Source organism: Suncus etruscus, chromosome 12, assembly GCF_024139225.1.
Source record: "Suncus etruscus isolate mSunEtr1 chromosome 12, mSunEtr1.pri.cur, whole genome shotgun sequence".
Taxonomy (NCBI): Eukaryota; Metazoa; Chordata; class Mammalia; order Eulipotyphla; family Soricidae; genus Suncus; species Suncus etruscus.
The window spans coordinates 12,841,750-12,856,431 of record NC_064859.1 but is presented as its reverse complement, the minus strand read 5'-3'; the positions used below and the strand labels follow the sequence as shown (position 1 = coordinate 12,856,431).

At 47.9% G+C, this 14,682-nt stretch overlaps 1 protein-coding gene across 1 annotated transcript in view; it reads right to left on the bottom strand.

Annotated features, from left to right (window-relative positions):
• Positions 1–11,605: 11,605 nt before the first annotated feature.
• MSH2 (mutS homolog 2) overlaps positions 11,606–14,682 on the bottom strand; it is a 36,935-nt gene continuing 33,858 nt past the window's right edge. Inside the window, exons 14-15 of the mRNA XM_049784341.1 lie at positions 12,935–13,110; positions 11,606–11,813 (exon numbers count right to left, since the gene is read on the bottom strand). Of these exons, the coding sequence (XP_049640298.1) occupies positions 11,643–11,813; positions 12,935–13,110 (347 nt within the window). The 3' untranslated portion in view covers positions 11,606–11,642. The remainder of the gene's footprint in view (positions 11,814–12,934; positions 13,111–14,682) is intronic.

Below are 14,682 nucleotides of genomic sequence, written 5' to 3'. Positions count from 1 at the left end.
TGCCCAGCGGCACACTTCCTTCTGGTGTCAGGAGCGCGGTAGTCACAGTTTTGACAGGTTGGGAGCTAGGGGCAGCCATATGTTGCCTCCCGAGCTATAGATAGCAGAGCAGCTACGCACTGAGCCGGCTGGAGTATTATGCAACCAACGACACCAGCGGGCCCGGTGGCATTTCCCGGAGACAGAGACTGCGGTGGGTGGCGAGGGGGCTCAGCTGGCCTTTCCCAGCCTGCAGTCAGGGCACTCAGCAGCACAGCGCATCCGTTTGGTTATTTGGGGGGTGGGAGTGGGTGTCATACTAGTTGAAGCTCGGGTTACTCCTGGCTCTACATTCAGAAATTACTCCTGGTGGGCTTGGGGGACTGTATGGGAAGCCTGGGATCGAACCTGGGTCAGCGGCATGCAAGGTAAATGTCTTACCTTTTGTGCCTTTGCTTTAGCTCTAGGGCACCTCTTTGGAAGGAGAAAAAGCTGGAGTGGCCTTTGAGAGAGGAAACTGATACCTACACAGGTGTGGCATAGGGGCACACGCGCGCACGCACACACACACACACACACACACACACACACACCACATGCTTTGTTCCTGCAACAACATTATATAGGTGGGCTGCAATATCAGGTTCTGTGACTCTTGTGTTTCCTAAAGCTTGTGATTCAGTTCACATTTTGCTTCTTTCAGAGAGAACAGCGCTGGGCACAGCTGATGGCAGATTTTCCTCTTCTCTCTCAGGGTTTTGCCAAGTAGTCCTCTCCCCACCCCCCCCCACCCAATTCCCATGGCAGATGTTGGAGAATTTTTCTTTTCTTTTCTTTGTTTTTGTTTGTTTGTTTGGCCACACCCCGTGATGCTCAGGGGTTCCTCCTGGTTGTACGCTCAGAAGTCGCTCCTGGCTTGGGGGACCATATGGGATGCCGTCCTATGTTAGCGCATGCAAGGCAAATGCCCTACCTCTTGCACCACCGCTCCGGCCCTGTTGGAGAATTTCATTTTAAAGCTGACTGTGTTTAGCGTCCTGCTCCCCCTGACACTGCTCAGGCCCTGCTGGGAGGTCAAAGTTTCCTCATTCCCTTTCTACATGGGAGGAGTGAGAGATGGTGTCTGGCTTTGGTTGTCAGAGACCTGTCCTGTCACCCCAGAGCAGACAGGGGAGAAGCAGAAACTGCCTCATTGATGGAGGGTGAACTGTGAAGGACCCTCTTTGGCCCCATTTTTCTCATCTAAAAAGATGACAGTCCCAAGGACAAACTCCAGAGTTTAGACAAACACAATGTGTCCCACTAGCAGACAGACCCTGACAGGAAGTCTCAGAAGTTGCTGCCTCACACATCAGCCAGATGGGTATTGAAACTAATGAAATTACTGTACCTTAGCGCATGCGCGCGCGCGCACACACACACACACACACACACACACGCACACGCACACGCACGTGCACACACTCCCATAATCTGCTTAGCTGAAGTCCTCCTGACCACCAGACTATCTGCATTTATTTTCAGTTTTGTTTCCTTGGCGGGAAGGGGTCTCCCCAGCAGCAGAGCTTGGGAGGCTGCAGCTACTCCCAGCAATAAAGGGCCTCAGGGTTAGGAGTCAGGTTTAGCAATGCAGCCCTTGGAGGTCACCCCAGTACTATGTGTGAGATCTAATCTCTGGCCTTCAGTGACCAAGCCCTTGAGTGACCAAGCCCCTGTCCTAACACTTGAGCTTTTTCCCCACCCAGTTTTCCTGGTTTCTTTCTAGGCAGATCTTCTATTTGACACCCTGGCTGGATCTCCGGAAGGGCCTGGAAGCATCTCTGGACCCTGGTGGTGTTTCCAGATACACTTGGCTTGTCTGTGAATTGGACACAAAAGCCAATGACGGAGGCAAAGCCACACCCTGAAAATAGCTGTGAAATGTCCCTCAACAGGGTCTTTCCTCAGCGTCTGTTCTGCCCGAGCACGAATGGACTTGGGGGTCTCAGAAGAGCATGTTGGGGGAGTCGAGACCCAGCCTGTGAACCAGCTGCCTCCATCCCAGGGCACCTTTTGACATTTTCAAGCGTCAAAAAGCACAATTCCACTGGGGCTCTGTCTGGATGGAAGACTTTGGGCTGTGCTGAGTCCAGGTCTGGGCTTTTTTCTCTGTTGCAAATGCACTCCCAGGTGCCTCCATGGCTCCACATTTGGGGACAGGAAATGGGGTTGTCTGTTGAAATCAACAGGGACCCCTAGAACAAGTTAATCTTCATGGATATGGAGACTGGACTCTTTCTCTGGAGCAATCCCAGAAACTTCAAGTCCCTCAAGCACAGGGTCTTGTCCAGGTCTCCTGTGTTGGAAGAGCAACAGATTCTGGACCGAGCTGGCCTCCTGGCCTCACCGCTGGCTTGCTCCTCCCTGGGGGAGCTGGTCCTAGCGTCATTACTCATCTTCTACGCCCTGAATTCTCAGGAGGGGGTCCTAGCATGCGGGCAAGCCTGCAGGGCTCTTCGACAATACATTTATTTTTTCTGAGCCGCAGGACAGAAGAGTGGAATCAGCCATGAATAAACCACAGCCTGCCACCCCTCTGAGCTGTTCCGCTTCCGTCTGTCAAAGCCCTGTCTCTCCCTCCTCCCAAGAGGCCCTCAGAGGTTTGTGCCTCAGGAGTGGGGGTGGGAGGCGGCTCCCCTGGGGAGACCTTCTGCAAAACAACTGCCACCTCAGTGCCTGAAGCTATGTGTGCCAGGGCCTGGGGAGGAGTGAAAAGAGTGGGAGCAGAAAGCCAGTGGAGGGGCTGGGGGTGATTTCACCTGTGGCCTGGGCTCCCCACTTGGTTGTATGCCTGTCTGTCCCAAAGGAGCAGCTGTTCGTTTGGGTTCGGGAGCCACACCTTGCAGTGCTCAAGGCTAACGCCTGCCTTGTGCTCAGGGATCACTCTTAGTGGTTTTGGAGGACCGTATGCAGTGCTGGGGATCAAACGAGGCTCAGCTGTGTTCAGGGCAAAAATTTAATCCCTGTGCTATACTCTGGCCCCCAAAAGCAGCTTTAAAAAAAAAAGAGAGGGTGGGGATGTGTTCACATGGCAGAAAACCATTTTCCTTTTTTTTTCCTTTTTTTTTTCTTTTCGGTTTTTGGGCCACACCTGGTGGTGCTCAGGGGTTACTCCTGGCTGTCTGCTCAGAAATAGCTCCTGGCAGGCACGGGGGACCATATGGGACACCGGGATTCGAACCAAACACCTTTGGTCCTGGATCGGCTGCTTGCAAGGCAAACACTGCTATGCTATCTCTCCGGGCCCAGAAAACCATTTTCATAGGTGTGTTTGATCGTTTGTTTTTGATTCCAGTTCTGCATGCATGGACCCCAGAATTAAGAGAGGTCGAAGGCATCAAGGCCCAAGTGGAGGAAACTGAGAGAAGGGTAGAGGGAGAGAAAGAAAGAGGAAACTAGAAGGAGAGAGAACAAAAGGGATGGAGAAGAGAAAGAAGGAAGACGGTAGGGAAAGAGAGAAGGGGGCAAAGAAAGAAGGAAAGAAGGGGGAGGGAGGAAGGAAGAAAGGAAAATGAGGGAGAAGGGAAGAAGGAAGAAAAGAAAAAAGAGGGAAGAAATGCAAGAACCGGGGGCTAGAGCAATATTACAGTGGTAGGGTTATAGGTCTATTTGGAAAGGGTCTGAATAGATATATGTGAGCCCAAACAAGCACATCAATTTGAACAACGTCCCACTCTAAGAAAGATCTAAGCTATGAAGAAAGCTTCCTACAGGGCCAGAGTGATAACAGTGGGGAGGACATATGCCTTAAGCTGCCAACTCAGGTTTGATTCCTGGCATTCCATAAGGTCCCCTGAGCCTGCCAGGAGCGAGGGCAGAGCCAGGAATATACCCTGAGTGCAGCCAGAAGTAACCCCAAACAAAACAAACTGCTTCAGTTGCTCCCTTGACACAAGACATGCCTGTGGAATGTTCCAGAAGAGGATGAACAGCCTGACTCTAGTTAATGGTAAATAGGCCTAGCAAGGAGAAGGTCCCTCAGCAGGTAAGAGCCAAGCCATAGCCTGACCGTCCTGTCAGGTCCCCAGCCAGCCCCCTGGCTCAGTGCTGCCTGTGTGTATTCATCTGTTCATCCCACAAATGAGGTGATGTCCCGCTGTGCGTCTTCAGTGCTGGGCCCTTAAGAGGGGACAGTCCACCTGGAACCCTGTGCACTGGAAGCCATCCAACACCCACACAAGCACACGTTGAGGGGCTGGAGAGATAGCATAGTGGTAGGGCGTTCTCCTTGCAAGAGGCCAACCCAGGACCAACAGTGGTTCGAATTCCAGCATCCCATATGGTCGCCCACCCCCCCACCCCCCTCACCAGGAGCGATTTCTGAGCAGAGAGCCAGGAGTAACACCTGAGCGCCCCAAAACAAAAACAAAACAAAAAAAAAAAAACAAGCACAGGTCGAAGCTTTGGTCCATCAACCCATCCACACACTCCCATCATTCACCCATTCAATCTACATACATGCTCCCATGCACCCATCCAACATCCCTACATGTTAACATGAACCTATCCGACATTCACACTCGCACACATGCATCCATCCATTTAATATCCACACATGCACCCACCATATACATATGCACCCATGTGTACATGCATGCATTCATCCAACTCTCCACCTATTTTTTTTGGGGGGGGGGCACACCCAGCAGCACTCAGGTTTCTCCTGGCTCTGTGCTCAGAAATCACTCCTGGCAGGCACAGTGGTGGTGGTGGTGGAGGGCATGGGATGCCGGGATTCAAGCCCAGGTCTGTCCTGGGTCGGCTGTGTGCAAAGCAAACACCCTACTACTAAGCTATCTCTCCAGCCCCTCCACTCATTGTTCTGTCTATTCATCCATCCAAGTATCTATATCGTATCATTTATTGAGCATTATCTATGTACAACCCACTGCCAGTTCTTCCCAAAAGTAGATACAGGAACATCCACACCAGAAACAAAGATGAAATACCAAGACCAGGATATAAATAACTTGGCAGAACGTGAAAAGCACCATAAGGGAGTCACAAAGAAAGTGGTGGGAGACTCAACACTCTGGGGTCTCTCTTTAAGCACCCTGAGAAGGCTGCCACCAGGATTACACTGATCTGAGAAAACATTTCTCCTCTCCTTACAGAAAATACCAGGACATTTTCCTCCCTGTGCAGAGGGAAGAAGTAAGTTCCCAACATGAATGTTCTAACCTTAGTCTTGCCTTACATTTTACTGTGTTCAGCTCTTGGTCCCTCCGCTGAGAGTACCATGTGGAGCCCAAATTCCTTCCAAGATGTTATATTTTGAATTTTGGGCTACACCTGTCTGTGCTCAGGGGTTATTCTGTGCTCAGAAATCATTCCTGGTGGGCTCAGGAGACCCTATGGGATGCCAAGGATCAAACCCACAGGCAAAGCAAACACCCTACCTACTATGCTCTCGCTCTGGTTCATCCTTCCAAGATTTTAAATGGACCTTCCTTTAGGAAATTGGCAACAAATCAACAAGGCCAAATGAGGAAGAGTTGGAAGAGTCAAGACTCTTCCTGGTCAGGCCAGGCTCTCTGTTCAAATCTTGTGCGAACAGCTGTGTGAGTAGGGTTTTAAAAATCACTCCTGGGGCCTGAGTACTGGCCACCAGGGGAAATACCTCAGCAGCACAGAGCTGTCTTTTGCGGGGGAAGGAGAGAAAGAACGCCCACATTTGGTTTCCCCAAACCAAACAAGGACCTTTCGGCACCATGAATGAACTGGCCCTTTTCAGCCCTGTGGTGTGTCTGGCTGCCAAACTCTTACAATTCTGAGCCAGGACTTATTCTTGGCTCTGTGTTGAGGGGCATAATGGGAAAGGGGGGAGCAGAATCTTGCACACCTCCTCCGCTGGAAGCACAGCACTACCCTACCCCTGACAAACCTTATCATACCACCCATGTGGCTTTGGGGACTTGCTTTCCTCCTCTGTCACCTCTCAACCCCCCAACTCATGGGCCCACGTCAGTCGCAACCCTGAGAAATAAAGGAAAGGCACTCACCACAGCCTGGACCCCTGAGTACCATTGGGTGTGGCCCCCAAACCAAAGGAAAGCAGAAAGAACTGAGAAAATTCTCCAAGAAGGGGAGAATTCTCCAGAGCTATAGCACAGCAGTGAGGGCATTTGCCTTCCACATGGCCAACCCGGATTTGATCCCCAACTTTCCATAAGGTCCCCGAGCACTACCAGGTGTAATTTCTGAGCACAGAGCCAGGAGTAAACCCTGGGCATTGCTGGGTAGATGTGGACCAAGAACCAAAACAAGCAAACAAACAAACAAAAAGTCTCCAGGAAGCAGAACTAGATGTGGAGACGCTGTGGGCCAGGAGGGATCTGGCTTTGACCTGCGCTAGCTGCCCCGTCCATCCGGTGCTTAGCACAGACATGCCCTTGATCAATAGATCCGGGCAAACGGGCAGAACAGCCTGAGAAAATCACCCTTTCTTTTGGTGCCTGCAGTTTAGCACATCACTTCTCACACCAGGGGGCCTAGTGGCCTTTGTAGGGGAGAAAATCATTTTCCCAAGCACCGAACTTCCTGGAGAGCCATGCCCAAGGTGTCATAGTAATTACCACCTAGGTCTGGCACTCTCAGAACATCACGACAGGCTCTTTCTGGGTAGCGAAATCCATCCATCCCAAGAGGCCAGGAAAAGGAAAACAAACTACAGAGATATAATAATCCATGACGCATTACTTTTTTTTAAAATTTTTTTTTGGGTGGGGTTTGGGTCACACCCGGCAGCGCTCAGGAGTTACTCTTGGCTCTCAGCTCAGAAGGTGCTCCTGGCAGGCTCAGGGGACCATATGGGATACCGGGATTCCAATCACCGTCCTTCTGTATGCAAGGCAAATGCCTTACCTCTATGCTATCTCACCAGCCCCAATGACGCATTACTTAAGCTCCCCTGTCAGACGTGGGGCAGTGTCTGTGAGGCTGAGCCATGTCAGGAGACCCACTGTCTGGGCCATCACCCCTCTGCACTCCAGCTCATAAGCTCTTCCACCTTTTCTATGGTGGAATTTTTTTTACAGAAAGCCCTCCAAAGGTACTCTGAAGGTGTCACGCAGTGCTGGGAACCAAACTCAGAGCTCTCATACAAGGCATCTGCTCTGCCATTTGAGCTCTCTCTGACTCCAAAAGATTTATGGTAATTTATTTATTTATTTATTTTTGGTTTTTGGGCCACATCTGGCAGTGCTTCAGGGCTTACTCCTGGCTCTATGTTCAGAAATCGCTCCTGGCACGCTCAGGGGACCATATGGGACGCCAGGATTTGAACCACCGACCTTCTGCATGCAAGGCAAACACCTTACCTCCATGCTATCTTTCCAGCCCCGAGTTAGAATTATTCTAATTTTATTGTTTTTTGGGGGCCACATTCAGGGATTCCTTCTGGCTTTGTGCTCAGAAATTACTCCTGGCAGGCTCAGGAGACCCTATAGAATGGGAGGCTTGAACTTGGGACAGCTACATGTAATGCAGTTTCCCTACCCACTATTTTTTTTTTGGTTTTTGGGCCACACCCAGCGGTGCTCAGGGGTTACTCCTGGCTGTCTGCTCAGAAATAGCTCCTGGCAGGCACGGGGGACCATATGGGACGCCGGGATTCGAACCAACCACCTTAAGTCCTGGATCAGCTGCTTGCAAGGCAAACACCGCTGTGCTATCTCTCCGGGCCCACCTACCCACTATTCTATTGCTCTGGCCCCAAAAGGGTTATTAATATGATTATTTTTTAAATAGGGGCCACTTCCAGGAGGGCTGTAGGTAGCAGAGCAGGTAGGGCCCGTGTTGACCTCAGGGCCTCATCATGTCAGGAATGAGCTGTGCTACACACACTATATCACCCTGGGCTCCAGCGGTCCCATTAGTAAGAGATCAACAGGTCCAAGTTCCTGTGCTTCCCCCTTCATCCCAGCCCAGGGGAGAAAGTAGAGGCACGAGACACTTCACCAGCTTTTCTTAAAAATGCCAGTTCCAGGGCACCTCAGGGCACGTGGCCATATGCTCAGTTCTCAGGGAACCATCCTACTCCACCAGGCTTGGAGCTGTGGATTCCTTTCTTAGTACCGATACAGTGGGCAGGGATAGGGCAGAGGGGACTCTGAGGAAGGTATTAGGAGAGAAAGAGAAAGAACAAAAGGGAAGGGCTGCAGAGTCTTAAGAAACTGGAGAGTATGCAAGGGTGGAGCCCTGGGTTCAATCCTGGCCAAGCACATAACCAGGTGTGGCCCCCCCCCAAAAAAAAAAAACTGCAACCCAGTACGGCAACCAGTGCCTTGAAAATCTGGACATGGGCCTCCTCTAAGATGTAGTTACTCCTCCCTTCGCTCACTGCAGTGGATGGGCCGCAGTCGACCGGTTGATGCTCACAGATTTTATCACACACTTGTGGGTCAAAAGGATCAGCCGGAAAAGGGACTTTGCACATTGAATCCTCTCTCCGCTTCCCTTCTCTGCCGTGCCATGACAGGAGTCCATGCTTGGTTCTGATGCAGCTAGGTGGTCCATCCTAGGTTATCGCGTAGCTTGCGCCACCGCTCCGGCCCCTGGACTGCAACTTCTTAATTAATTTCAGGGCAGACTTGGGGGGCAGTTTTCAGCTGTTTCCCCTCAGGATCAACTCCTGATCCAAATTGCTGTCAGCAGAATGCCGACAATGTCAGAATGTCAACTCAATGCTTGAGTTGAATGCTGCGGGCTCCTTGTACAAGCTAATTCTGAATATGAGCTGAGTCCCCCACAGCTGTTAAACCCAGTGTCCACTCTTTCTCCCTCACTACCCTTCCAAGGGAGCTGACTGTTTCACTTGAATTTGCTGAGGTAAAACAGGCAGCCACAGGGACCTCAACTCTCCAAGTCATAAGACCTTGGGGCTGTGAACTCTGAGATCCCAGCACCCTCTGTTCATGGAGAAACTTCCCAGAGCTGGCAGTAGCTGTGTGTGGGCCTGGCTGTCTGCCCAAGACTCCTGCCAGTGTAACGATTGGCTGAAGCTGGTTTGCATCTTATCTTGATCTCAATGTTGTCTGACACCAGGTAGCACTTTTGCAGCACTGAGACCAAGGGGCCTCAGGCTTCCATCCTGAAAGTCAGATAGGCCAAGGGAGAGGTACCCCAGAACTGTACCTGCTCAAGACTCAGGAAAACCGGATCCTTAGGGAAGCACAGAAAAGTACAAAGAAAGCAAAGCTCGTTTTATCAAACTGAATAAAGAATAAAAGGTAGGGCCAGAGCAATAGCACAGGGGTAGGGTACTTGCCTTGCATGTGGCTCATAAGGGTTCGATCACCAGTATCCCATCTGGTCCCATTAGCATCCCCAGGAATGATTCCTGAACAGAGCCCTGAGCACTTCGGATTGTGGCTCCAAAAGAAAAAAAAAGTGGAGAGAATTTTAGGCAGAAAACTTTGCCTCTGGGTTCCACGCCCAGTTTCCATCTAAAATAAGGTACCCTTTCCTAGGAGTCTTGTTTCTGTGGCGTTTACAGCCACACCCACCTCCGTAACCCAAACAAAGTCTGCAAGGCATTTAATGATGGAGATTTCCTTTGTAACTGGAAGATTTTCTTTACTCATTTGTTTTTCCTTATGAACAGTTCAGTCTTGTCCGATTTTCCGAGAAGGGGCCGGTTTCTTTTGGATGGTTCCGCATCATTTTAATCAACAGAATCTAACAACCAAGTCTAAGGAGCCACTCAATTCTGAATCAGCAGATCCTACCATCTGCTGTGGGTAAAAACACACTTCCCCAAAACGCTAAATTCAGAAAGACCAAGGATAGAAAATGCATGTAATACTCAGAAGTCTAACAGGATATGCTTGGTATGTGGAACATTGAGATTTCTAAGGTGAAAAAGATCTTCTATAGGTACATAAGTCCTAAAACATCTTTTTGCCATTTTTGTCACAAACTTGACCCTTGAAACAGTAATGGTAAGGGGGAAAATAACAAAAACAAGTGCACCTTGAATAGATTGTAGATACTAACTTAAAAAAAAAACACAAAAATAACAAAAACAAGTGTACCTTGAATAGATTGTAGATACTAACTTAAAAACCCACAAACTTGGGGGCTGGAGCAATAGCACAGCGGGTAAGGCATTTGCCTTGCACCGCCAGGAATGACCCAAGTGAAGAGCCAGGGGTAACCTGAGCGCTGCTGGGTGTGGCCCCAAAACAAAAACAAACAAAAAGACTAACACATGTACACATGAAACAGGTATCTTCTCAGAAATGTGGCGAGGTGGCCAACCAAGTTCACAGAAATATAATGGGAATATTCTTGATCTTAAGTGATATATTTGGCTTTCCCCTAGCATTAGTCAAAGTTTGAGTCACATTCCAGTTAGAATTCAAAAATGTAGAGTCATTCCCAGATCAGAAGCGGGTTTCCTTCTGGCTTTACATGTGCTGTATTCCAATAGGAAGGAGACAGACTGCAGGCCTGGCCTCTTCACGGACACTCATAGAATAAGCACTACTCCCATCCGTACCATATTTGTATCTCTGAGGTGTTGCGTTTTTGGTCTTATTTTTCATTTTCAAAACCATCTTTGAACTAAATACTGGGTCTCTCAGAGAAGTGAAAGCTGATCCACATACCACAGCTGGTGAACTCGGGCTATCTTAGAACCAACCCTTTGCACTGTTTCCTGCAGCCCCACAAAAAATCCAAAGATTGATTTACTTTCTCCTGTAAATTTCCCATCTTCTAAAGCTTTTGGTTCAATAAAATAAAACAAACATTTTATTGTACGTGCATGCTAAACTTTGAGTGTTTTTGTGCTTCTAGTAGTTAAAGCCCTTGACTTCTCTTTTTCTCTAGTAGTTGGAAGTTTGTGTGTCTAATGCCAATCAGACTGGCACCTTCAATCTCCACCCATGATGGGCTGATCACCACCTCTAACCTCTCTTCTGGTCAAATAAAAGAAGTGACTCAAATTGCTGGAGCGATAGTACAGTGGATAGAGCATTTGCCTTGCACTCGGCCAACCCAGGTTCGATCCTCAGCATCCCATAGGATCCCTTGAGCCTGCCAGGAAAGATTTCTGAGTGCAGAGCCAGGAGCGCTGCTGGGTATAGTCAAAAAACATACAAAAGAAGTGACTCAAGTCACCTAAAAGGTTCTGCCCAAATCCGACGTCCAAATTTGCCACAGAATGCAATGGAGGAAGAGTAGAGGAGGCTTTCCTGGGCTCTGGTCTACTCCACAGGCATTTGAGCCACACACAGCCAATGACATTCCTACAACCAGGTGGCTAGAGAATATCACTGGCAAGCAGTTTCCGGGGCTGATTTTAGCCTTCAGCTCCTTTCCCAAGACCATTTGCTCCACACTGTGGGGAATAAGAACCTCGAGATTCTAACACAACAGAAGACAACACCCTTACAAATCCCACAGGAGACAGGGTTCTAAAACTCACAATACTGCCCATGCCTATGTAGGCATTTCTCGTTTCAACCATCATATTTCAAAATGAAGATCGTCAACAACACATTTAAGTGGAGCAAAGTACCACTAAATATTTTATTCAATGCATATTGGGCACCACTGGAAAAAGGCAAATACAAAACCATATAAAAGCAGACCATCTGCCACCAAGGTCTCTCGTTCTCTCACTCGGTCACCTTGATCCGCTTAATGATTTCGTTTACAAAACTATTATTCTTTGCTACCACCTCTGCTTTCAGCTGTTTGAGCTTGTTGGTGATGTTTTCTTGCGACATTTCATTGAAGGGCACTTGTTTGACCTTGGCCAGAAACTCCTGGATAATTTTTTCACCTTGCTGGAAAACATAAACACTCCATTATTCTCCAGAATGTCTTTTCTCAGTCACATTAGCGTTGCATTACATTTTAACCCATACACACTAATAATTAAGAGAATCTTTTTCCAAGACATAAATATGCACTGTGCGGAACATTGATCATGAGCCTCCAAGCTGCGTGGGTCTCCCCATTTCGTCTCATTCAAGGGCCGTTTACAGTGCTTCCGAGGATAGCACCAGTGGCCATAGGTCCTGTAAACACGAATGAAGTCAAGAGTCTGATCCCCGTGGTGTCTCCCTCACGAGTCACGCTCCAATTCTACAATCCTGACAGCAAAAATTAGGCCAGAAAGTGGCATGAAAGTTCAATAGGGGCCCGGAGAGATAGCACAGCGGCATATGCCTTGCAAGCAGCCGATCCAGGACCAAAGGTGGTTGGTTCGAATCCCGGTGTCCCATATGGTCCCCCGTGCCTGCCAGGAGCTATTTCTGAGCAGACAGCCAGGAGTAACCTCTGAGCATCGCCGGGTGTGGCCCAAAAACCAAAAAAAAAAAAAAAAAAAAAAAAAAAAGTTCAATAGACAAAAACAATAAACAAGAAGCCTCAAATAGCAACAGTAAACAACCCTTAATGACTCGAACAATCCCCAGGAGAAAAAAATTTTCACAAGTCTTTTTTTACAGAACTATTTTTCCATCATTCCATTTGCCTTTTTCTTCTGGTAAGCAGTATAAAATAAATTATTTTATGACTGCCCATGGGACAAGCTGGGTGTGGGGGGTTTGGGTGGAAAACTGGGGACAATGGTGGAGGGAAGGTCACAATGGTGGTAGGACATTGAATGTCCAAAACACCTGTATTATGAATAACTCTATAAGCTCCCGTGTTTAAATAACGTTTAAGATAACTTTAGGGGAAAAAAGACTAAGCATGTAAGATATCTTTTTCAAAATACAGATGTACCAAGTACTGAAATCAGATGGACTCTGCTATTCAAAGAAATGTCAAGTGAAAGCCTACAGTAAATGAACAGTAAGTAAATGCCAGTCTAAGTGGGAAAATATAGCATCTTGGAGACAATATACAAGTGAAATAATGACAAAATAGAATAAAATCAAATCAAAAGAGCAGAGCAAACCTCTCTTTCCAGATAGCATCTCTTAGCTGCAGGCTCCATGTCATCATCACAGGGTGGTTCCCCGATATTCTGAAACTCTTCTAGCTCCTGGGCTTTCTGCCTTGCACTCTCGACCACATGCCTTGGGAAATTCGCGAGCTCTGCCACATGGATGCCAAAACTCTGATCACAGACACCTACCAAACAGCGGGAAGAGAGTGGTGATGGAAAGGAGACATCTCATAGGCAGGCAGCAGGAAACTTCACCACGTCCTTCCAAATACATCCACACTGCCTGTCTCAGTCACTTCTAGAGAAGAGTGTTAATTAGGCCTCTGATGAAAACTGAGTCTGTCTTGGCGCTCAGTCCTCTTATTTAATCTTGACAAATTTAGGAAAAATAAAAATAGCAGAGGAAAAGCTTAATAAATAACACTCATGGGTATAGATAAATATCAGAATTTGAGGAAAAGAACAATCTACTCAGTCTCTCTCTCTGACGTTTTCTCATTTCATAACAGAAGAACTAAATAAAGTCTGGGGGGGCGCGAAGGTGGGGAGAGAAAAGTGAAAGTGACACTAAGGGGGGGGGACACTTAATATCGCTTTTCTTTTTTTTTTTTTTTTTTTTTGAGCCACTCCCAGCGGTGCTCAGGGATTACTTCTGGCTGTCTGCTCAGAAATAGCTCCTGGCAGGCACAGGGGACCATATGGGACACCGGGATTCGAACCAACCACCTTAGGTTCTGGATCGGCTACTTGCAAGGCAAACACCGCTGTGCTATCTCCCCGGGCCCTTAATATCGCTTTTCTATAATCATTTTCTAGAAATGCTGAATCCAAAAAAACTAAAATAAACTGAGAAGTTGCTTAACTGTTCCTACATAATCTCATTCTAACCACCACCGCAAAAAAGATTTATTTTTGACTAGAATATTTGGAAACTGAGTAGCCTACTTTCATCAATCCCATACAGAAATAATCTGGATAAAGACATTCCATCCACACACTTAATGAAAGTATGGATATATGGCTTTTGTTTGTTTGTTTGTTTTGTTTTTTGTTTGTTTGTTTTTGGGCCACACCTGGTGGTGCTCAGGGGTTACTCCTGGCTATCTGCTCAGAAATAGCCCCTGGCAGGCACGGGGACCATATGGAACGCCAGGATTTGAACCACTGACCTTCTGCATGAAAGGCAAACGCCTTACCTCTATGCTATCTCTCCGGCCCCGTTTTTTGTTTTTTGGGTCACCCAGTTGATGCTCAGAAGTCGCTCCTGGCTTTGGGGACCATATGGGATGCCGGGGAATCGAACCACAGTCTGTCCTAGGCTAGCGCTGGCAAGGAAGACACCTTACTTCTAGCGCCACCACACTAGCCCCGGATATATGACTTTTAAAAACTATTGATAGGGCCGGAGAGATAGCATGGAAGTAAGGCGTTTGCCTTTCATGCAGAAGGTCATCGGTTCGAATCCCGGCCTCCCATATGGGCCCCCGTGCCTGCCAGGAGCAATTTCTGAGCATGGAGCCAGGAGTAACCCCTGAGCACTGCCGGGTGTGACCCAAAAACCACAAAAACAAAAAAACAAAAAACAAAAAACAAAAATACTATTGCAGAAAAAATTTGTTTTGGTTTAGCTATATATCCCACACATCTTGGAACTGGAATTCTGCACATCTAAGAGAGAAAAAAAACTATAAAATAGGAACTGGAGTGGTGGCTCAAGTGGTAGGGCATGGCCCAAAAAGTCAAAAAAAAAAATAGAA